This window comes from Crocodylus porosus, unplaced genomic scaffold, assembly GCF_001723895.1.
Source record: "Crocodylus porosus isolate Cpor-Errol unplaced genomic scaffold, CroPor_comp1, whole genome shotgun sequence".
In the NCBI taxonomy this organism is placed as follows: domain Eukaryota; kingdom Metazoa; phylum Chordata; order Crocodylia; family Crocodylidae; genus Crocodylus; species Crocodylus porosus.
Genome location: NW_017728948.1, coordinates 42957706 through 42983143, shown reverse-complemented (window position 1 = coordinate 42983143; position 25438 = coordinate 42957706). Strand labels below are relative to the sequence as shown.

The window sequence follows — 25438 nt, the reverse complement described above, 5'->3', positions numbered from 1 at the left end:
TCCAGAGATAACCCATTTAACTTTTGCAAGTCACCATGAACAACAACAAAAGCAGAGAAGGTAAAGGAGGAAGGTAAAATGTTATTTGAAGTAGGATTTGCCTGAATAAGATGGCAAAGACTATACAAAATAACATTTTATAATATGGATGCACTTAAGTAATTCTATTTCAAACAGTTAGGAAAAACATCAGAGTAAGAAATAAAAGGTATGGTTATAAAAAAAGGGGATATTTTCAGCTGAGATTTTAAATAAGGTGGGAAGTCAGTTCAATTAAAAGAGAATTGCCAAGTCTCACATCTGCAGCATGGAATAAACTAGACATAATGAGAAGAAAGCAGTGTGCGAAAAGTGGCAAGAAAGAGGTGAGAGACAATATTAGAACACCAGATGATGTAAAATAGCATTGACTTCTTTGGGCCTCTGACAGTTCACACTAAGTCAAGGGTCAGCAGCATTTTTGGGCAGAGTGCCAAAAACACACTCAACTTTGACTTGTAAGATGTTAGCATGCCAGGGGCAGTTGATGGAGGAGCTATGAGGGGACCAGTCCTTTTTGTGGTAGCACAGCCCTGGCCCATTCCCTGCTATCTGCTTTGGCAAGTTATTAAATGCCAAAGTAATCCGGAGGCACTTGATAATTTCAGACATAGTTTGCATCGCATGCAAAGAAAATGCTTTGCATGCCATGCTCTGGCACCCATGCTGAGGGGTGCCTACCCCTGATCTAAGTCTTTGATTCTCAGAAACTCTTAGGTCAGATGAAGCAAATTAGTGCAGGATTTAAAACTAACCAAAACAAAGCAAACAAAAATCCCACAGAGGTCTGCAGTGAATTGGGAGGCGAAGTGGAATACTATAACCTAAAGGTGATGCCATTTCAAATGGCAATATTTTTGTAATTTGTGACCTGGACTTTGACAAATGAATCAAGTGATTATCTAGTATTTGGGGGAAGACATTGTAAAGAAGGTTAAAATATGCCAGAGATTTTCAGCAGAGATTAGACACAAAGCAATAGTTACACAGGTTTATGAGGTGTGAGACTGACTGGAGCATTCAAGTGCCAGAAAGACACTGTGTATATAGAAACCTTAGCAAATGGATGGTCCAATCCTTCCCTGCATTCCTTTGTGATGCTGCACCTTCTTTAACAAAGGGCTCTGTCCTAAAGTCATGATTGAATCTATATATATATTCAGAATAAATTTAAATTACTAGTCACCAGAAGTCATCCCAGGACATTTTTAGAATGTCAGTGTTCTAGATTAACTCCAATTGGAGAATTCTACATTCTACCAAAAATTTCAATTTGATGACAATCTATATTTCCTCTTCTAAGCTAAAAGTTATTTTTCACTGCTGAAAAGCTATCTTGTTCTACCTTTCATTTTTGGGGGTGGTGAATCTTGGGTGTGGATAATTTGAAAAGCACATGAGGATTCTTCTGGATAAAGGATATGTCAGGTTCATTAGAATGTGACTCGAAGACAAAGGCTTCAAATTGCAAGATAGTATGAAACTTACCTTGGGTAAAGTTAAGGCTAATTTGCATAACTCTGGCTGTTGCAGGTCATCGTCATGAAGGAGGGGTTTTTCCCAGTTCTTGGCTATTTTTTCTCTGGCCATTTTACAAAATACTGCAGTCCCCTTGTAATGGGGTGAGCTGTGATTACCAAATTCATCCACCTCTTTTATTTGCAGCTCAAGCCTTGGTTTTCTTTGTGCATGAAAAATAAGCTTGTAGGCTTTTCCAAAATCCTTCCCATTATCTGTATTTGACAAAAAGAGGCAATTCCTATACTCAGTTTGATTTTATGATACATAAACATATCAAGATCTCTGGGGAGCAAGACAAATCAGTAGGATGAATTACACAAATAAAATTATTGTTTTAATGATGGATCCTTAAATATGCAACATAGATTAATAGAGACAATTTCCTGAACACCTATATTGACTATTAAGTTATCTTCAGAGCTAACTTCCTCATCTCCTAAATGTGTCTCTGGATATGATAAAATATATACTAGTAGAAGACAAGGTATATGAAAGGCTCTATTTAGTTAAATTTTATTCAGCAAGTGTTTGATCATAGAACTTTATCTTTTATTAAAGTGACTACAGCAAGGGAGCACAGTTATAGATGCATCTTGCATTTTCTATCTTCTATCTTCTACTTTAGATGATTAATACTCAGGAGGTGTGTTCAAATGTGAGCATTTACTGTGCAGTAACCAAAACTAGTGCATAGTATGGTGCACATCCACATGTGTATGCCAGTACTGCGTAGTAAATATGGTGACATATGCTGACCTGAGCATAAGTTCGATACCTGCTACATCATGCAGGTATCAAGTTTACTCCCCATTAGTTACTGTACAGTAATGCATGTGTAGACACCTTACTGTGCAATAACACTGTGTGACTGACTAACTTTAGTTAGTCCCAAGTCAGTCCACACACAGTGTTAATACACTTTAATGCCTGCACGTGTAGACACAGCTTATTGCTCCTTACTGTGTAGTAATTTAGTACACAGTAAATTTAAGCCAGTGAAAATGCACACATAGACATGCCCAAGTGCCATTACTTTTATATGCTGTATAACTATGCAATATATCTCAGAAGCTGCAGGCTACTGTTTTGTAGATTTATTCTTGACTTAAGACAGGTTTTCCCTTAGGAGAGTTTATATAACTTGTGAAACAGGGTTGTCCAAATGGCAGCCTGTGGGCTACATGTAGCCATCAAGGGATTAAGTTGTGGCTGCCCAGGTCCTGCCTAGCTGTTGCTTCCGTCACTGCTCCAACTGCAAAATCAGCCTGAGTCTCTGGGTTCCCCTCCAGCTCCTCCTGCTGCCACTTCCTGCCTCCACCACAGCAAATGGAGCAGAACAGTGAAGTACACAAGAAGCTTAGGGTGAATCTAGGCTATGCATGGAGCGGGGTGGGGGAAAGGGGTTGGGGCATACACTACAGGGTTGGGGGTTGCCCAGTACAGTGGTGGCATTGTAGAGCAGAAAGGTGGGGACAGCATCCATGTGGCATATAGCCTGGTGGCCTGTGCCTTGTCTGATATGATCCACATGGTGACTGTCTCCTGCTGGTATAACCCAGGTGAGCTACCCTGGGGCTCAGAAGTTGGAAAGCCTTGATGTAAAATGTGACTTCTGATGGTGGAAAATTACACACAGATTACAAATTAATGCTAATACCTGGAAGAGAAAACTATAAATATTTTGGCTAGAATGTTCCAAAGTGCTCTCTACCTCCCATTGAACAAAATGGTTTGTCCCACAGAAGTTAATGTCAGTAATTACCCATCTCAGAGTGCTTGTGAAAAATTATTTAGCTATTTACAATAGATTGATCATAGTTTACAGAGCATCTAACCTTAATATGCCTTCAATTCTATAGATTTACACTGGAATAAATGACAGCAGAATTTGTTACTTTCAATTTTAAATACTTTAAACCCCACTGAGGTGTATTTAAAAGGTCTATGACATGGGGCTAACAGAGAAAGGGAGAAAAAGATTGTAGGTGAAATCCTGGTCTTTGTGTGGTTGAAGATAAGATACCAACCTACTTTAAAGGATGAGGATTTTGCCCAATAAACTTTTCTTCAGTAAGGCACATACACTTTTTTACCAAAATATAAGGCATTCATCTTTTAAAAGTGTGCTAAAATAAAGAGTATTTTATTTCAGAAGAATTTTTGATCAGGTGAAGAGACAACAAAAAACAGTGTTTCTGAATAATTCATGTGACTTATAGGGTGCATTCATAGACAAGAAATCACTGTTATACCTGAGGCAAATATGTTGCCAGTAAATCTAAAATGAATCTGGTCTCCTTCTCTCAGTTGAAACTGATGAGTTGGTTCTGGAGGGCCAAAGTATCCCTCGCCATGGAGGCATTGAAGCTCCCAGTTCAGTTCTTTGGAAGGAACAAGTAAAACAACTATTCTATAAGGGTTTTCTTTCTTCCGATAAAGTACAATGTTAGCCATGGTGCTGTGAATGGCTTCATCCAGAGCCTTAATAAATAGGACTAGATGTTTATTGTCCACAAGAAATGAGAGGCGAATAACAATAAAGCTGCATTAGGGAAAGAAGAAGATAAGTAGTACCTGACATTTAAACAGTTCTTTATTGGATGTTAAATCATCTTATCTACTATTGACAGGTTATCAAGCAATATAATATAGGTTACTGATAGCCATTCTATTGAGCTTCACTTCTGAAAGAAGGAAATTAAACTCTGATTTGTTTCCTGAAGCCATGCCCAAAACAGAATTCTAGGTTTTCAAGACTTATTCAAGAATGTTTATAAAGTATTCCTTTCTTATTCTCAATCTTTGTCCAGATACAAACGATGAATAACACTTTCAGAACTGACTTTGGTGCCTAGAAACTACGTCTGAATGATTGCCAGGGACTATCACCAGAAATAAAGCTCGGTTCAATCTCTCTCACTGCATAAACCCAAGCCAAGCAACTCTAGTTAGAGTAAATGATTTAGAGCAGAGTAGGGATGTGTCCATATGCCACAGGTGGCCTGGGCGGTTTTTGTGTGTAGCATAGTGGGAGGTAAGGCAGGAAACAGAAAACACAGTGGCATATAGGGTGGGTAGCACAGGGCAGGGAGCAGAAAACAGGACAGTAGATCAGGCAGGACAAGATAATTGGAGTGGCAGTATAGGTGGTGGGGGCATGCAGGGCTTAATTTGTGACAGGTTTGCCAAAATGGTTGGGGCTCAACTGGCTTGCTTAGAGGTGTCTTAAAGATTTGCCTCAGAGCTTCTCTCCAGCTCCGTCTTTCAAGAAAGCCTGACAGTAGCACTGAGACACATTCAGAAAGCCTTTCAGCTGTCTGATCTGCCTAACTGCTCAACTTTGTTTCTGTGAAGTGCAAGTGAGAAGGCAGAACTTGATTTTTAGTGGCAGTCCTGAGACCTATTGAGACAGGTATCCACTATCAGACAGGTGATATTATTGAATTAAAAGAAAACAAAAGAGCCAATATTCCTAAGTTAAGGCTACTTAAAAGGTTACTTCAAGTACGGTAATTTGTATGTCGTTTCATTTGTTATTGAGTCAGCTCATGGTTACTTACATAAAATACTGACTAGGATGAGGGAGTAACTGGTTTTAAGAGAAGTGGTATTAACGTCAGTAAGATGTTATAGAAAAGGTGACTTGTGTATAGGGCAAATCTCTATCTACATTTTAAAATATATTAATTCTTTAATGGATGAAAATGGATTTATTTATTAAATATAGTATATACTTGATATAGGATAACTGCAAAGTAAGTCCTAATTCATCCCTTTCAAAACAGATATTAAAAACTGTATAAAGATGTTGAATAAATACCATGATGCATGTTATAGCTTCATTTTATAATTTTGAGATACAATTAAACAGAATCTGCTTGATTATGTATATATTGTATATTATTGCTGCAATATTTTCAATTTACTTCATCAAGAATCTACATTATTTTCATATACTTTCCCTGGTATGGCTAAAAATTGTTCAATTCTTTGAGCTATTAAGGCTTAATGCTGGGCAAGGTAGCTCCTTAGGATGCCTATACAGTGTACTGCAGCAGACTCAATTAATCAAGCCTGCCGGAGTGGGCAGTTACCACACTCCAGCACCCTTCTGTATCTTGTGTATCAGTCTCTCCACACTTAAAAACAGTGCCTCGTTCACTGAGCTTTAGTTCAAGTGCCCCCCCCAACATTTTGAAGCGTGGGGATGCTGGTACATGAGATGCAGTGGTGCTTTAATTAGAGCGGCTCTCGGAGCTGCTCTAATTAAAGTGCCGCCCCCACCGCCGTCCCTGGAGCACATGTGAAAGTGCCCTTAGAGAATAAATTGTTCAGAAAAGTATAAGTCTTCATAGGCAGCAACTACCTCAGTCAGATGCTGTTTAGATCAATGAGCTGTTTACCATATTTACCCAAATCCAAGATAACTTTGGGCAAAGATAACCCCAACAATAATTAGATTCTGTACATGGAAAGTTATAATTTTCTATGTACAGAATCTAATTATTGGAATGTCATCTTAAATTCATCTTGCCATTGCAGGAAAAGCAATGACAGAGGTTGAGGGGCCAGACTCCTGTCTCTTGCCCTTCCTATCTGTCCCTTTTCCCCTGTTCCCTCATGCCTGTGCCTATCCCTCCTGCCACTTGCCCCCCATTGTCTGATCCCCTGCCACTTGCCCTCCTGCCATTTTGTTTCTCTTTATTGCCTCTGTTCCTGCCCCCCATGTTTGTGCTTGCTCTCTCAATGCATGCCCTCTGCCCCACATTGCCTGCCCCCTGCCACATGCCCACTGGTGCCTGCCCCCATGTCTGTGCCTTTCCCTGCCTTTGCTCTTCCTGATACCTTGCCTTTTGCTCCTCTGTGCCCTTGTCTCACCCCTCTGCCTATTCTCCCTGTGACTGCCCCCTGGATTCCATGCCCCTCCCCACTCCCTGAACCTCTCTGCTACTTATCTTCAGCTCTGCTGTGGCTCAAGCACAATCAGAAATGGCGGCCCTGGCCCTGCCGAACCAGGAAGAAGGTGGGTCAGTGCCAGATGGGTCAAACCCAGAACAGAAGATAAGCAGTGGGGGAGGCAGACTGGTGGGGTGGGATGGCAGGCACTATAGTGTTCCCTGCACTTACCCCAAGCCACACACGCAGGTCTCCTCTGCACTCTTCCTTCCCCATTGTGCTATGTTCTTCCAAGTGCTCCCTAACCCCTACCTCCCCCACCCCTACTGCCTGATCTTCCCCATGCTGGCCTAACTGCATGCCTATTTTTCGCACTGCACAAGCCACCCTAGCTCAAGACAGGGAGTGGCTTGGCCCCAGGCTGGAGGTGGACCATTGCCTGTCTCAGACTGGTATTCAAATCTAAGACAAGTGCTGTTTCCACCAGAGTTGATAGGGGGTGCAGCCATCTTGGATTTGAATCCAATAAGTCAATCATTTAGGTGAATCTAATGATAAGTCAAGCTAAGATGAGCCTCTCAAAGAATATACTCATATATAAATCATTATATTTATTTAGGTCCATATTGTTAGGTCTTCTGTTCAAGAGGGAACATACTACTTTGGCAAGAATCTTCACAAAAACAGAATTTTAAATGAATATTGAGCTCCCTCTACACATTCAGATAAAGATGAAATGAAATCTAATTCATAATCCACATAATCATACTTCCTGCCATGCCACACGTGCATGGCAGGAGGAGTGATTGTGGGATCATGCATTAGATTCCTTTGCAGCTTACTGCTGGTGCAGGGGAGGCCCAGAGGTATTACACTGGGCATGGCTCCCAGCCACATGGGAGACCCTGCTACACATGGAATTTAAAACTTAATAGCAACCAGCAATAAAGTTAATACACATTTTCAGGGTCTAACTTTGTAGCTGGTTGGAGCTTTTTACCATGTGATAAGTACTTTGCATGTATAGCTGGTCTTAACATAATTGTGCAATTAACTGGTTAATTTCACAATACCAGTAACTTTTAAAGGAGGCCTTGGATACATAAATCAAGAGTAAATCTTAAAACTGAGAATTAAACTCATCCAATCAAGATGCTGGAATAAAACAACAATTCAAAATTAACCTCTTAATGAAAAAATTCACATCAAGTACATTCAAATACACATATTTGTCCATAATTTACGATATAAATTATTTATCAAAAGTATATGTTTATCACTTAAGTAGCCAATCTAAGAAAGTTTTCAGTTGCTTATAAACTGGGAGATGTAAAATTTTTTTGTGAATGATTTCTCACCTCTGTTGATCACTATGTTTGGATGTGAAACTTTTACCATATAATTTTATTCAGTTATTTAGACATTACCTTTCAAAATGTTCATCTAGTTCAAATGATACAAGCCCATTCCTTGCATTTTGCACAATAACATCATCAAGCACAACCCATTCCTCCTCTTTGCTTTTGTAACCTAGTAATTTCAGGGATTCAGTAAGTTTCTCTCTGTGGTTTCTCCCAGAGGCACTCATTGTCCTAAATGATCACATGAAATGAAAAAGATAAAAGTAATAAAAGTTACGTTACAAAAGTAAGGCCTTTGGAACAGTATGCTGGTAATCTTAAATTTCTTGTTTCCTCCTGAAAAGAACTGCATCTGGAATATAAAATTCTAATCTTGAAAATAACATTGATGATGCTTTTTTTACCTAATTAGTTTGCCCATATTTTCTGACTCTCAAAAATTCTGTCCAAGTGATCCTAGTTATATTCTGGAATAATAACATTCAAATTAAAAGTTATGGTTAGTTTTTGACAAGTGCATTCTGATTCTTACCAACTTACCAAACTGAGAAGAAGGATTCAGCCCTGGGGCAAAAATTGATATCTGATATTAGAAATAGAAATAACCCTCTGGAAAAAACTGATACATGTATAAGGGTACACTTATTGTGTCAATCAAAATATTATGTATTAATGGGAGAGTTTACAATAACCTGAGAAATTACCAACAGTATTACACTAGAATTTTCGTGCCAAAGAAACCCAGAAGCTAGGACAAGTAGTTTATTTATTTATTTATGTTTTCCCTCCTGATCAGAGACCTTTGCATATGCATAGGGAAAAACCCTACAAATATTTCTTAATAGGGAAATGCAATGCCATGGAACTGGCATCCTTGTGATGCCATGGAACTGACTCAAACTTGCAGGGACTGCAAGAAGTATGTTTCATGTTAAGAAATATTTTCAGATATTCAAATATATCAAAAAAGTTTGCAGCAAATTTCTATAGATTTTCAAGAGAAATGTTGCCAAACTGCAGACCCTTCATGGACACACTTCGAATAGAACTTAATATACCTTCAAATACTTCTGGAGGTTAATTCAAGCTTTAGGCTGAAATCATTTGTAAATACAGGCAGATGACATTCAGGCATTTCTAAACAATCCAATATCCCTTATACATGTTTCAGTTGTCAACCTCCCATAAGCAGTGAGGCCCAAATCTTTCAAATGACAGGGTGATAAGGTTCAATGCCTGCAACAGATTGGAATGAAACTAAATTTCTTCAAAAAAGATGATTTAATAATATTTCTAAACCTAAGAACTTCCTTATTATTTACATAGTTCCCCCCTCCCCCCCCTTTTTTTTAAAAAAAGCTATGCAAAGAAGTTGACTGTGATAATAAGTGAAAAAGGGAGGACAGCAACTGAGCAATACATTCTTGATCATAATGTAGACTAGTACTTTAAGTTGCTTGACACATTTTTGTGAGCTTTCAAAGAGTGTCTAGAAAATAAATAAAAATGTATGACAACTACTTTTCAATCACATTTTATGCCCCATTATACACTTGACCTTTTGTATGTGAATAACTAAAAGAAAATCCTACATATAACAAATTGGTTCTCTTAGATATGCCACTGAATGAATGATCTAATATGGCCAATACAACAGTTAATGACAGGAAATGTGTTAAGTATTCCTGAAAAAAATAATATGTTTATTAATTTGAAACAACAAAAAGTCATGTCATATTCACCAGATTACAAAAAAAATCATAATTTGAAAAATGATTGTCTGTTGCAGGTAATTCTCTTTCTGCACACTGCTCAAGATTTGCATTTTTTGATTAAATTGTCCCTGACTTTCTTTTTCTAGTTTTAACAAATGCAACAAGTTGAAATGCCAAAAACCAGCACGTGTGAGTGACTGGTGCCTCCTGAATGTGAGGAGGGGCACCCACAAAAGCCACCGACAGTTGGGGGGGGGCACCAGCCCTATTGACAGCATCAGTGTCGGCCATCAGGGGGGCTGTCAGGTGCACATGTGGACCCCTGTGCACCCCCTACCAGTTGCCTATGCCAGTGAATTCAGTAGACAGCAAATGCTTTTGTCCTATGAGAAAAAATGCCAATACCCAAAAGAAATGAATGACCATTATGTGATTAAGTGGAATCTAGTATAATAACTCCCTTTACCACCTAACCCAGTGATTTGCAGAAACTTGTATGTATTGCAGCATGGGAAGCCTATTTCAAAATATCAGTTTGTTGGGCTGTACTGATTCTTTGAGGCTTGTGGGAGGAACACTTCTGAGCTGACTGCTCCTTTCCCCAAGAACTCTTACTTATCCTGGTTTTCACTTCAGGGTTTTACTCAGCCAACAAAGCCATCCAGTGGATTTGTTTGGCAGGCCAGCCTTCTTAACCTGCCAGTTAAAAACCAGTTAGGCACTGTGACCAAGTTCCCCATAGTGACTAATGATGTCTCAGCTTTTGGCATGCTCACCTTAAAGCACTTTAATGGAGCCCTATTTTCAAAAGTGCTGTTTACTAGGGGTGTGCGAAGTTTAATTCGAATTTGGATTTGGCCTGAATCAGGGACAGCGATTTAATTTGTTGATTCAAATTGCTGTTCATGATTCAATTCAGCTGAATCCGAATCTGAAGATTTGATGCTGATTCAGAGAATCAGCAATTTGGACATAGACACAGCTTTAAAAGTTTTTTACATACCTTGAGGTAGCAGGTGCAGCTCATGTTCTCTGCAATGCTGGGGCGAATGGAGTGTCCCCCAGGAGACTGGGGGGCCCTCCCATGCTCGGCAGTGAACCCAGAAGTGGACCAGAAATACTTCCAGTCCACTTCCAGGTCTGCCAGGGAACATGCTGCCCCTCCCCCACACCCCTCCTGCTCAGCAATCAGCCACAGGGGGACCCCGGGTGCCCCTCCAAGACCCAGGAGGTACCAGTTGCTGAGCTGTGGGGTGGGGGGGGCAGTGTGCTCCCTGGCAGACCCAGAAGTGGACTGGAAGTATTTCTGGTCCTCTTCTGGGTCTGCTGCTGAGCACGCTGGGGAGTCCCCCATGCTTCTGTGGGATACTCCATGCACCCCAGCATCACAGCACTCACTGCACCCTGCTCCCTAGAGGTATGTAGACACAGCTTTAAATCTTTTTTCCACGTCCAAATCTTGAATCTTGCTGAATATCTCCAAATCAATTCAGAGAGTTCTGATTCAATTAGGAGAGATTAAAGGGTTCTCTGATTCAATTTGGATTTGGAGATTCAGCCACTAAATCGGGCTGAATCTCCCCCAAATTGAATCGGGGACCGAAGCTTTGCACAGCCCTACTATTTACCCACCCACTGAAAATATTCACCTCTTAAGGTATCTCAAGTTGGGGACCATACAGTTAAAGCATCCAGAACTATTGGGCATTTGCACACATGCTCTCGGGGCAGGGACAGGGTGTGATTTAATTAGAATGGCTTTGAAAGCCATTCTAATTAAAGTGCCCACAGCATCTCATGTATTCAGTGCCGCATATTTCAAAATAGTGGTGGGGTGCTTAAAGTTAAAGCATCCTCACCACCATTTTGCCATGTGGGGCATTGAATACATGAGTTGTGGAGGCTACTGGAGTGCACTAATTAGCATGCTCCAGCGGGCTCGACTAATTAATTAATTAATTGAGCTTGCTCCAATCCATTGTAATTACAGCACATCAGAGCACTGTCCTTGCTTGTGTACAGGCACTCATTGGATTTTGGAAGTCTTCACCCATGTAGTGTTCTGTCTTCTTAGAGTACAGCCCTAGGAGTTCGGAGGCCAAGCTGGCTACTCACACATTCATAGGCGTTCTGGTGGAGGGCTGTAAAAATAATCATCTTCCTGAGCTTTAGATAGGTTGTGTTTCTTTTTATAAATGCTGCTATTTTAAAAACATGAAGCACTGAGTTGGAAACAGTAAGATCCAGATCCAAGGTGAGTAATTAAGTTTGGTTTGGTCTGTTAAGAATTTTCCCCAGAGCAGTGAGAATGATATATAAAGATGACTGCAACTAAACACTAAGAAGTAGCTTTGTTTAACTGTATTCATAGTTTCATAGTTAGTAGGGTTGGAAGGAGCAGATCATCAAGTCTGACCCCCTACCATGGCAGGAAAGAGTATTGGGATCAAATGACCCCAGCAAGGTGATTGTCTAGCCTTGTTTTAAAGACCCCCAAGGTAGGAGCCAGCACCACTTTGCTTGGAAGTTGGTTCGAGGTCCTAGCCACCCTGACAGTGAAGTAGCGCCTCCTGATGTCTAATCTGAATTTACCCTCTGTCAGCTTGGTACCGTTATTTCTAGTCATTCCTAGTAGTGCTCGGGGAAACAGGGACTCCCCCAATGCTTGCTGGTCCCCTCTGACTAGTTTGTAACAGGCCACTAGATCCCCCCTCAGCCTACTCTTGTGGAACAGGTTCAGGTCCCATAGCCTCTCCATAGCCTCGCCTCACAGGGAACTGCCCTGCTGCCCCCTGATCATGCGAGTGGCCCTCCTCTGGACCCTCTCCATGTTGTCCACATCCCTCTTGAAGTGCAGTGCCAAGAACTGGATGCAGTACTCTAGCTGCGGTCTGACCAGTGTCGCATAGAGGGGAAGTATCACCTCCTTGGACCTACTTGAGATGCATCTATGGATTCACACTGAGTAATTTATATTCTATTTATGTGGTAGGTGAATAAAGTTGGAAAAATCTGGTTTTAAGGAGAAGTTAAATAGCTGGGTACTTTGTTTTCAATAATGCCTTTTTTTTTTTTCTGTATTTAGTTAAAGACATTGGTGTCTAACTGGTATAAATCAGTAGGTTCATGGAAGTCAGTGGTGGTATGTTGATTTACATCTCATGAAAATATGGCCCATTATATTTCTGAACATGACCTCTTTATGCCATATTTAAGCGAAGAATGTATTTGAATACAAAATGTCAGAACCTTGTATGCGTCAGAACCTTGTGCAGTTAATTTCCCCCTTTCTTTCTCTTTCTAAATTCATAGATATAAAAAATTATTACTCACCGAAGATGATAGGCAGTTGCAGTCCTGGTTACTGTAGAACTAGTGGCTCTTCCATGATCTATCTCATCACCCTGCCTCTTTTTCTCTGGATTTGGAGGACACGGTAGAATAATAGTGACTGATTTATTAAATGGTTGGAATGAAGGATGCTGGACATGAACCAAAGGGCTAGTAGATACTACTGAATGATACATGTCATATTTTGTTTTTAATATGGAAACCAGTGATGGCTCAATTGGTTGGACCTAAGGTTAATAAGTAAGAATACAGTTACTTTACAAATAAATAACATGAGATTTAAAACATTTTAAATTTTTTTTTATTATTTACTGTAACATTTGGAACTGGAAAAAATATGACTTTCACAAAATCTCTTATTATTAATTCAGCACATATATATTTCTTTGTTGTTAACTCTCTTGTAGAGAGCCCTAAGATTATTTCTTTTGTAGTTTATGCACAACCAGCATCTTTAAACTTGTTCACAAGAAAACAGTCCACAAGAAAAGAAAAGAAAACAAACAAAGATGGTATTTTTAATGAAACACTTAAAAGTTTGCTTCCTGTTTTAAACTATAGAGCGCATATTTTAAAAAGATTTCCTACTCCATCTTGTTTAGTTGTTCATAAGATTCCTTTTTCTTGGCTATCTTTTATTTGTCATAAATTTTACCTTTTATTAAATACAGTCCAATGCATGATGTAGCTTATATACATTTTGATATATATATATATATATATATATATATATATATATGGACCAAATCTTGAAGTATCCCCAGTTCAGGACATACAGGAAGCCAAATCCTCCTTTGTATTGCCTGACTGGCACAAACTGAGTAAAACAGAATAAATCACTGGCCCCCAAAAATGGTAATCTAAGTAGATGTTTTATTTTGTTAGAAACATCCTTGTTTCCTACAGTATAGCAACCATAACAGTAGCTAATATTTTGCAGATATATGGAGGAAAATCTGTATATTACAAGTTTACCTTTAACTGCATGGAAGCTGGAGAACTAAACATTTCAGGAGGGTAGTATAAAGAGACCCTTGAATCCATGCTTAACTTTTGTGAAACTCCTTCCTTTGGAACAGTGAAAATTTCCGTCTTCAAGCATGATAACACAGAAAAAATACCCAGCTGGTAAATGTTCACCTCTGCAAAATTTCCCTTTATGGAAAGAAAGAAAAAAATATGTAGCAGTTATTAATGTAGTATCATTTCCTTGTGCATTAACTAAATTCTGAGATCTGTGATGAAAATATCAACAAGAACAACAAAGAGGAACAGGAGGAGGAGGAGGAGGAAGAAGAAGAAGAAGAAGAAAGAAGAAGGCTTTCACCATTCTGAGGGTCTGTGTCCTTACTGTGGGTGCATCTGCACGAGCAATTAATGCACCCTGATAATCTCTGGTGCAGGTTGTGCTGGAGTCAGTTGCTCCTGGGTTCAGAATCTGCACGTGTGCCTGGGACCTCAGAACTCTGAGCCAACATGGAGCAGCCCCAGGTTGGCAGGGGGGCTGGTGGGTCAGTCCCAGCCTCCAAGTGGTGGGGGGCAGTGGGGGGCACAAGGGTGCACAAGGGTACTGCCATGCAGGGCTAGGCAATGGGCAGAGGAGCAGCAAGATAAGATTAACAGCAGTGGAGCTGTTATCCACTACCCTGCTGATGCCACCTGGGATGCAAGTTTCCAAACACTTTTTCAACTCCACTTTGGCACTTGTGTATGCTCCTGCTATGAACTGTGATCATTGTGGGGCTGAAGTATGCTTACTACATTAGTGGATTCCAACCTTACCAGCATAATGAAGACCATTACTGGATGCCTTATGCCAACCCCAGTTGACTGCCTACCAGTCCTCTCATGCATTCCTTCCCCCCTACTTCCTTTGCCCCATCCCCCACACACATCCAGAGACAAGCTGCTACCCTGGCCTTAGGCCTCAAATCCCAAGATCCAGACCATTCTTTGCACTCCAAACTAGTACCTAGAAGCCAGAAAACCAAGTACTTCCTGAGGTCTTGGAACATGTTCTCTACTTAGGCCAATAAGTTAATTGAATATGCAAATGGCATGTCACCTACAGTGTGAACCTCCCATCAGTGGATCAGGAAATATGCTGCACAAGAACTGCAGCTAAAGAACTTCATCCCCAGCACCATCTTCCAACCCTCAGGATGGCAGCTGCCCTGAGGGCCTTGGACTGTTCTTAATTGTCTCAATACCAGTGTTGGAAGTTTTAAGGTGAACATGCATTCTTGGGGCCTCCCCAAAAATGCTAGCTGCAGCTGTGGTGTTCAAGCTCAGATGGCTGACCACATCATCTAAAAATACCCTTATGGCTCTCCTTTGGGTGCCCAAGGTCTTATTGATATTGACTATTCTACCTGTTGCTGACTTTGTGGCCCTCATGTGGAAACAATTGCCCCTGTCATGGTCTACACGTGCATTTGAGTGCATGCAATTACTCCACCATAGGATAGTACTCTCCCTGACAGTACTATCCTATGGCAGAATTAATTCATTTACTGTGCCTTAATATCATGCATGTATAGATTGTGGTGCTTTACTGCAGAGCTAATCAATCAACTCCACAGTAAATTGCACATGTAGATGCACCCTGCATTACTACAGCTGTCATGTAAATTCATTGAACTCAGTGGAGTTGCAGTATAAAATTGGATTAGCATACTGTTGAATCAGACCCAGTGTGATTAATTTTACACTACGCAAATTGTAGTACAGTGACTTTTGTAGATGTGAATGCAGTCAGCATGAATAGTGATATAATAATGCTACTCTTCTTTGAGACAAATAAAAACAATGTCCTTTTCCCCACCTTTTTATTTACAAAAGAATTTTCATCCAGTGCTTGCATTGTTTTAAAAGCTTTCCTGTCATCAGTGTTCTGGGGTAAACTATTTCTCTATTTAATATTTACAAAAACAGATATTGTTTAATTTAGTCAGGTTGGGGAACCTGTGAGAACAGACTTTCAATTTCATCTAGAAAAAAATCAAGATAGATCCTCCAATGAAATAAATTATGTTCTAATACCCCTGACAAGCATTGGAAAACACAGGTGACTTTATGCCTTCCTATCTTTGGAATTATTCTGGGAGGGGACATACCTAAAATTCAGATAGCATTGGCTACCCTACCAAAATATAATTCACTCAAGGGAAAATATTACTAACTAATCACTGCTTTAATTGGGGAATTCATCAACCTTATCTGTGGAGCCACAATTAATACTTCTATGAGACTCTGATAAGAGTTTACCAACCTTATGGTTTCCCTGGTATCCTTCCAAGGAAATGGGAGGTAAGTAACTTGATTGAAAGTTCTTATCAGTCACTTTCACCAAAATTTCTCGATAATTGCTTCTGAGCCGTGTAGTGAATGGGATTGCAATGATGATAGGAAAAGGGATTCTTTTCTCATAGTCTAAGCACTCAACACCGATGACATTGCTGACCAGCTCTTCAGAATCATCCACCACAAGGGAACTCATGTCATTGATGATCCTGCATACTAGATTTTCTAAAATGATGGAAGGTGCTGTAATATAACAGGCTACTTGTTGTTCATTGTTACCACTCGCTTCCACTAGAAATCTGCAGAAAAATATATAGTATTCTCCTTTGGATTATTTTGTTTTGTTTTTGTTGTCTTATTTAGTATGAAATAGGGGAAGTCAGGCTAGACATCAGGAGGCACTACTTCACAATCAAGGTGGCTAGGAGCTGGAACCAACTTCCAGGGGAAGTGGTGCATGCTTCTACCCTGAGGGTCTTCAAGAGGAGGCTAGACAATCACCTAGCTGGGGTCATTTGACTCCAGCATTTTTTCCTGCCCATGGCAGGGGGTTGGACTTGATGATCTGATTAGGTCCCTTCTGACCCTACCAACATTTCAAATCAAACCAGCCATATCTTCTTGGGTTTCTATGTGAAAGGGGCAATTCATTTAAAAAAAAGCTTGCATTTACTAGCAAAATTGTATGTCTTTTGCTGAAACATAATTAACAAATTATTAGAAAGCTACCTAATTTGGGGTCCTGATTTATGGCTCACTGACCTCCAATGAGAGTCTTTTTATTGACTAGATTGGACTATGACTCCCTATGATTTAGAGATTTTGTAAAATAAGGAAGATACATTAAGATCTTCACAGAATTCCAAAGACCTGTTAAATACATACTGGCCTGTATGTAGACTGAAACTTGTTCTGCACATGCAAGATGATTTTCTGTGTACACATTAGCGATGCGTAGGGGTTGCATGTGGGTGCATGTGAACCCGCTGAGATTGGCGGTGCACCTCCTGCAAAAAGCACCACCAATACTGCCAGCAGTGCCTGTGGATGGTCCTTGATTGCCGTTGGACTCTGCGGCCACTGCTAGTGGCATCTGCAGGTGGTCACTGACCACCAGTTGGGGCTCGCCACTCCCTCCCCTTCCCCCGACATCAGCGCTGATGCTGCCTGCAGGAGCTCACCGCCCACCATCCACTGCTGGCATGGTCCCGCTGCCAACAGTAGTGCTGCCAGCTGTGGGAGCTTGCCGTGACTACCCTCCACCCCCCAGCCTCCAGGGGCATGTGGCATTCACGTGTGTACATATAGATGTGTGCTTGCCAATAGGCAACTTATGTGTATATATTTTTCTTCCATCAAAGTAGACTGTGTACTTACTGTTTGTTTATTGGTTCGTTCAATTGTTGCTCTTCTGCTGAATCACTTGTAGAGGGAATCACAGAAGGGGTATCACATGTACTTTCTGATCTTGCACACTCATTTGTATGAAGTTGGTAACTTTCAACAACCTCATGAATTTTCTCCTTTTTGTTATATTTTTTATTTTCAGATGAATTCTTTGTTGGGTTCTGATCTTCACCTTCCATCTCCTTCGAGGATTCTTTGCTAACTACTTGTTCTTGTTTAGGATAAATCATTGAATGTCCATGAAAAATACCTTTGAATTTTTGAGGTATTATGTTGCCTTCTCCACTGTTCCCAGAAGCTTCTTGAAAACTTCCATCAGGACATCTCTTACTAAGAGATGTCACTCCATTAGCTTTCTCCTTTCCATTGTAATCTTGCTCTGTAAGTGAATTCTTTATTACCTCATGTTCTGCATTTTTATTGAGCTTTGGGGGTTTTATGTTTACTGTTTCTTCTTGAGCAGATATTTTTTCACTTGATAAAACAGTTTCTATTTTCACTTCTTTATTTTCACTGAACTGGACTTGGTGAGTGTTCTGATGTTTTCTTTCCTTATCTGAAGGTATCTGATCTGACTGGCAGACACTAGATTCTTTCTCATACTGTGTTTTTTCTCTTGCAAAATTACATCCATCTATTTCCTTGGAAATGTTTTGAACAGTTTGAGACTGAGATTTATCATCATCTCTGCAACTAATGTCATACAGTTTCTTTTCCATTTCTTGAAAGTATGTGAAAGTATCCAGAAAAAGATCCTTTATTTTCCGAAGATAATCCACAAGAGTTATTCTCTCTAGAAAAAAACCCAAATAACTATTTGAAGAAATTGAATGTGGCTGGAAATGTAAATAAAAATTTGCCAAAAAAATCTTAACACATACACAAAGTAGCCCACGCTGTTCTATAGTAATCTGAAAGTAATGTGCGCATAGGACGTATATTAGATAATATTGTTTCTTTGCTTTGATTTATTGTTTACTATGTAGAAAGGCATATATTTCATTTAGCAAAAGTAATTTGATTGTACAGCTACGATGCCATGCCTCTTTGTAGTCATAATTAATACTATTCTAATGAGAAGAGAGCAGTAGTTAGCTGTGTTAACCTGAAGCCAGGCAGAAGGCAGGGTAGGATGACTTATTAGAGACTGATTCATGAGTTAGTATCTAAAGTGTTATCCTACCTTTACTTCTACTATCCTAATGATCAGGGGGTGTCTACATGTGCGCGTTACTGCTCGTTAGACTAATCTAATGTGCAAGGAAGAGTCACCATCTACATGTGCACAGCAATTACTTCTTAGTGGATTAATATAAAGTGCCGTTCTAAGAAGCTGTACAGAAAGCTGTCCCTGCCCCAGGGGCAGCTCCCAGCCAAGCTGGGACAGCTCCTCCCTGCACTCCCCTAAAGTTGGGGCTGACCCCCTCTCTCCCTCATACTCCGTGACAGCTCAGGGCTGGCAGTCCAGGGAGCCTGGAGCTCCCTCTGTCTACTGCAGGTGGGGAGAGCAAGGCAGGAGCAGCCCTGGACTAGGCTGTCCCTGTCAGGCTCAATTTGCTTCCAACCTGGTCGCACATGTAGCTGTGCACATGGGAGCAGTTTAATGCACTTGAATTTACTATGTAGTAAATTCAGGCATATAAATTGCACATGCAGACATGCCCAGGTAGTATCAAAAATTTTAATGATAATCAGTGCAATGTAAAACAGATAATGTTTGGCATCCTAAGTCTTATCATATCAGGAACGGGCTAAGACCACATTTTAATTACTTTCTCTTTTAAAATATAGCCTTGCAAAACTCTGAGTATTCTGCCTTTCATTCAGCAAAGCTATTTAGCACATGACTAGTCTCACCTAAATGAATGGGACTACATATCTGATTAAAGATAAATTTCATCAGGATCCAGCCCTAAGGATTGCCTCTTTCTTAGATCCGAAATATTGCTAAAGTTGTGTGTATAGAATATGGATTGGCTATTGTCTCTAATGTTTTACCTTAAATAGAAAAAAAAATCCATTTGATTATTCCTGATTTGTCTTGTCTTATACCTTTTCCTTGAAATTCTTGTGAGAGAAACACTGTTCAAGGATTTCACATATCTCCCCAAACCTTACATTAGCAACTCTTTAGTTGTTAGAACTGTCTCTCTTCATTTATTTCAGTCATTACAGCCCTCTAGGAGGATTTCTCATCTTGTTTCTGTTTACTACAATGTAATATTGACAGGCTTGTTTTGAAGATTAAATCCAATGGGAGTCAGTATAAACAGAAGAGTCATAGAAAAGAAATGCAATATGTAGCACTTAGCACTTGCAAAGGAGAATGAGACAGAAGGGTAGGACAATATTTCTCAAGAGAAGCCATGACTCATCCACTCCACCTTCTCTCACACCTATTGAATAAACTAGCTGGGAAAATCAGTACCTCATTGTTTTCTACTTAGAAAATATTTACATTATATACGATGTCATGGGGTAGCTGTAGTTTATATATGCCTTTCATTTAAATCCTTATCAGTGCTTTATTTTCAGTCCAAAAAATACTCTTTGGAATAGAATTTGCTGTATTTACTCTGAACCTGGAACTTAAACATTTGCAAAATTTGGAAAAAATGTAATTTTTGCAGTTACCATAGCATTTAAGTGGATTTATTAATTTCTGAATTTGAAAACACATGCTGTTCACATTTTCCATATTTGACAACTATATCATTGTTATTACGGAGTTGTTTTTAGTAAAGAATAAGTATTTCAGAGGGTGTACAAATGGCTGAGAGAGTAAGTAAATGGAAATAATGTGCTATACAAACCCATATTGGCTGAAAGGTATGTTAGCATAGGGCCAAATTTTGCACGTTGTTCAGTAATGGAAATCTGAGAAAATATCAGACTTCATTAGAGTTATTCTGGATTTAAAACAGCACAAATGAGAGACAAATTTGGCTGATATCCTTTACAACTAATATTATCCCTTTTAGCTATGTTTGACCTGAGCAAGCTGCATTGCATTTAATGAAGTGACAAGGGTAATTTCAAAGAGCTTGTGATTAAGCCAGTGTGCTTTGGGTTCTTCATAGAAGGTCCCTTTTAAATAGAGTTGTAGGTGGTATTTTGCCTGTCCTTACTTCATTATCTATACCAGTAGTGGTGTGCAAAGTGGGCCCTATTCAATTCAGATTTGGCCTGAATCAGGGACAGTGATTTGATTAATTGATTTGGATTACTGTCCCCGATTCATTTCCGCTAAATCCAAATCTGAAAATTCAATGTTGATTTGGACATTGACACAGCTCTAAAAGTTTTTTCTACATACCTTGAGGTAGCAGGTGCAGCTTGTGATCACTGGAGTGTCCCATAGGAGTGTGGGAGGGGGGCTCTCCACTGCTTGGCAGCAAACCCAGAAGTGGACCAGAAGTACTTCCAGGTCTGCCAGGGAGCATGCTGGGCCCCTGTCTTGTGCCTCCCCAGCTCTGCAATTGGGCCCAAGTGCCTCCCCCAGACCCAGGAGGCACCAGTTGTTGAGCTGCATGGGAGGCCCTTCCAGCGCACTCCCTGGCAGACCCAGAAGCAGACTGGTGCCCTTCTGGGTCTGCTGCTGAGCATGCTGGGGAGCCCCCAGCACTTCTGTGGGACACTCCATGCACCCAAAAATCCCAGCACTCATGAACCCCTGCTACCTAGAGGTATGAAGAAAAAACATTTAAAGCTGTGCCTATGTCCAAATCTCCAAACCTTTCTGAATCTCTCTAAATTGTTTCAGTGGGTTCCAATTCAATTTGGCAAGATTAAAGGGTCCTCTGATTCAATTTGGATTCTGAATCTTCGCCGAATCAAATCAGGAACCGAAGCTTCGCACAGCCCTGTATACCAGACACTTTCATCCCATCAGTTTCTAGGGACCATAAAACACTATTGATTGCTGACTCAATAATCCTTAAATAGTTGCCATATTTGCTACCTGACCAGTAGGTGAATAAAGTTGTGGAGTTTACTATTGTTAACAGATTAGGTATTTTAAAGTATATTTATCTTGATTAGTAACATTAACATCCATCCTTAGAATTATGGGTAAGTACACTTAATAAAACTGCACTTAATTCAGATCATGGGTCAGGATCATTTAAATTTAATATATATCAATAATCTGTTTGGGAAGAATTAAATTGAAAAAATACCCCATCAGGATTCTGATAAGGGAGGTTTCCAAATGGCTTCCAGACATCTAATTGGGGTGAATTTTACTATTGTTCCACCAATCCTTTGGGTTCTCTGTCAAGACTTTAGAAAAGAAAGCATATTAAGATGTGGCAGCAAGAGATATAGCCTATCTCTGCTACTTATGTCCCCTGTAATTCTTCACAGAGGGCAGACTCTAAGGCATCTGTATAACTAAGCTTTGGGTGAGGAATTGATCCCTCACCTGGATGTTTGGGATTTTCTAAAACTAAATTAGTTTTAAGCATCTCTTGGTATTCTGTGTGGCACAGTCCACCTGATACACACATTTGGATGTATCTAGGAGCCTAAACTGATGCATTTGCATGTGGAATTCATAATATAGATTCTAGATTGGGTCAATGGACAAATCAAAAAAAAGCAGACAGATTATCAACTGTACTATGATATACTTGATATCACAAGGAAGGGGACAGAACTGGACACAAACTTGCTTCATAGGTTTTCCTCGACTGGCTAACAATGCTAACCATCAAGTGACAAGCTGACAAAGTTTATGAAGTAATCTTGTGACCCTTTAAACAACCCGGTTACCTAAGACTATAATTAGGTTCTAGTGAGAAGTTATTACAAAAGACACTGCTTTGGTTTCTCATTATATTAGGAACTGTCTGAAGGCATCACAGGGTGTGTACAAGTATTACATTTAGATTGATAGAATTAAGTTTAGTCTGCTTAGTCAGGTCTAAAAATAGATAATTGATAGGCGAGTTTAATGAACACTCATGCAGTTTTCCTATCAATAGGAGTTCCCTCGCTGTTCTCCAGCATCCCAGTATGCCTTGCTCCTATCCTGCCCACCATATGCAGGGAGATGATTTGGCATTTGGGCCATGCTCCACTGCTGTAGCTGAGGCTTGAGCAAACCGTGCCTCCCGGCTGTCTCAGCAAAGAAAACCCAGCCCTTCCCCCCAGCCTTGCTTTGCACTCTGAGCTACAGGGAAACATGGAGAATCTTAGGAAGATGTGTTCCCTGCATATGACCCAGACCCCTTAACACCCAAGACCCTGGGCCAGATCCTCACACCTCCAAGACCCCATTCCAAAGTACACCAAGAACCACATACAGACCCAAGCACACAGACAAAAAGACCACCAAGACTCAGACACACACCCAAAAGACCCAGAACTCTAGCACTTGGACACAGACCCCAAACCCCACGCTGAAGATCCAGATACAGTGCCACACAGCCCAGACCACGGCACAGACCCACTCCGAATGTGCAGGAACTACTATATGTTTTAGGTCAGGAGTGCGGGGGGAGAATGGAAGGATGGATGCTCTAATCCAGCTCAGAGTACTCTGGTCCTGGGTGCACATGTAAACATGGCACACAGGAGCAATAAACTCTGGTGTGCTATGTGCCAGAGTTTACTGCATCACATTAATTTCACATGTAGACATGCTTTTATTAGACTAGACCCACAGTTAAATAAGATAGCAAAATAATACACTAAAATGGGCCCCAGATTTTCATAGACAATTAAATAATCTCCTTTGATGCCTAGAAAACTTCCTCTTGCATACATAACCAGGGCCAGATAGTTTGATCTGGCTCAACTATGCAGGATGAAATGCTAGATGAAATCCAGCCCTGAATTTGGTCTTTCAACATTTTCTTTTTAAAGCCACAAAAGAAAAAAAATGTAGGATTAAAAAAAAATTGCATTTGCTTGGGAAACTTTAAATCAGTTTATGGAAATGGTTCTAAACAAACAATAAATTTTACAGAAAAATCTCTTATTAGAAAATGAGAAAATTACACTGAGAAATAATTATTTAAAATAAATAACATAATAAATATAATATTACAGCAATAATATAATAAACACAAATAGAATATTACGTGGAAAAATATTGAGCTCAAATGCAAGTCAAATATGAGTTAATGTGAACATCTAAGGGTAACATTTAACTTGCTATGTCCTTATTGCATTCTCTTTACTGCTAAACTCATATTTACTTGCCTTGACTTGAAACTTGTTTGTGTTTGTCATGAAGAATATTCAGTATCTGGCAAGTGTCTTTTAAGGTCTCTGTAGTATGTTCCAGCTGTTGGCTAATAGATCTGCTGAGTTCTTTAGCGAGAGAGAACAGTCTACGCACATACTCCACTGTATCTTCGTTTTTCTGAAAGTCTCTTTTTAGAAGCTTCTCTTTCAATGTTAGATTTAAATGCCAAATTTCCTCAAGTACTTGGCTTGATTTGTATGCAGCAGGTATAAGCTTACATTCAGAGGCTTCCATTTTAAATGTAGAACACACTACTGCAATTTTTTATATTCAGGATGCTATCAAAAGATTACCTTCCTGGTTCAAATTGTTTTACTTCTTTTTTTTCTTTTTGAGCTCTGGGAGGTCAGTAGAAACGTGTTGTGACTTAATCCAACTGAAAAACCAAGTTCTTGGCTCTGAAACACTGAGTTGATGTTGACTATTAAAGAGTTACTAGGTGACAAAAAAGGAGTGGCTTCTCGCAACTGGTAATCGTGCACTGTAAAGGGAGTCAGATGTGTACCATATTGACTTAGGAGTGGGAAATTGGTAAGTTACAGCAGTATATAGCAGTGTATATAGCAGTGTATATAGCAGTGTTAAAGCATATAGCAGTGCCTTTATTTTCATCGTCACTGAACACTTGTAGCCTTTATACAGTTCAATAGAAGTTGTAGGTTCTCTACACTTATAAAATTAGGCCATAATTTTTATTTTTATGTTTGCACTATCAAATAGATATGGTATATACCAAGGAATGAATTGAAACCCTTCATACAAACTAGCATTACTTATTATAATAAGCCCCTACTCATGCTGATTCAGTACATTTCAGGTTAACCTATTTCTTTTGTATTTGTGTTTTATGAGTCTCAGGATATTGCAAAGAGCCACGTATGTTTTGACAGTTGGATATGGTCAATATCCAAAATGGTAACATTCAAACCACCATATATAAGAAATTAACAGACGAGCATACATATCTACACAGAACCAGCAATCACCCTAAACACACCAAGAATTACAGCCAAGTTCTCCAATAATACCCTGATCACCACCTCACAAATTTCAAAAGGGCCTTTACCCAACAAGGATACTCCTCCAGAGAGATAGATCACACCTTTGAAAGAGCCAGCTGGATACCATGTGAAGATTTGCTGCAGTAGAAGAAGAAAAGCTCCACAAATCACACTCCATTACTTATGACATATCACCCTTCCCTAGAACCTACATGGAAAATCCTCAGTTGCAACCCATACTAGAAGAAGACCCAGTTCTTAAAGAGATCTTTCCAGAACCACCCACCCTAGTCTTTAAACAACCACCAAACCTCGATAACCTCATCACCAGAAGCAAACTCCCTATGATTGAAACCATACCTAATGGATCTACACCATGCCAGGCGAAGAAATGCAAAACCTGCCCACACATCTCCACCACCTCCACAATAACCACACCCCACAACAGAACTATCACCATTCCTGGATCTTACTCCTGCACCTGCAGAAATGTTATATATCTCATCCAGTGCAGCAAATGCCCTGATGGAAAATATGTAGGAGAAACCAAACAACAACTGCACACCAGAAGGAACACACACCAAAATTTAT

The 25438-nt window shown here is 39.9% G+C and overlaps 1 protein-coding gene across 1 annotated transcript in view; it reads right to left on the bottom strand.

Annotated features, from left to right (window-relative positions):
- The window catches only part of DTHD1 (death domain containing 1), a 38745-nt gene extending 14665 nt beyond the window's left edge, over positions 1-24080 (bottom strand). Inside the window, exons 1-8 of the mRNA XM_019552577.1 lie at positions 23801-24080; positions 17564-18386; positions 16155-16485; positions 13859-14038; positions 12866-13110; positions 7884-8048; positions 3813-4102; positions 1528-1772 (exon numbers count right to left, since the gene is read on the bottom strand). Of these exons, the coding sequence (XP_019408122.1) occupies positions 1528-1772; positions 3813-4102; positions 7884-8048; positions 12866-13110; positions 13859-14038; positions 16155-16485; positions 17564-18386; positions 23801-24080 (2559 nt within the window). The remainder of the gene's footprint in view (positions 1-1527; positions 1773-3812; positions 4103-7883; positions 8049-12865; positions 13111-13858; positions 14039-16154; positions 16486-17563; positions 18387-23800) is intronic.
- Between the last annotated feature and the right edge of the window lie 1358 nt (positions 24081-25438).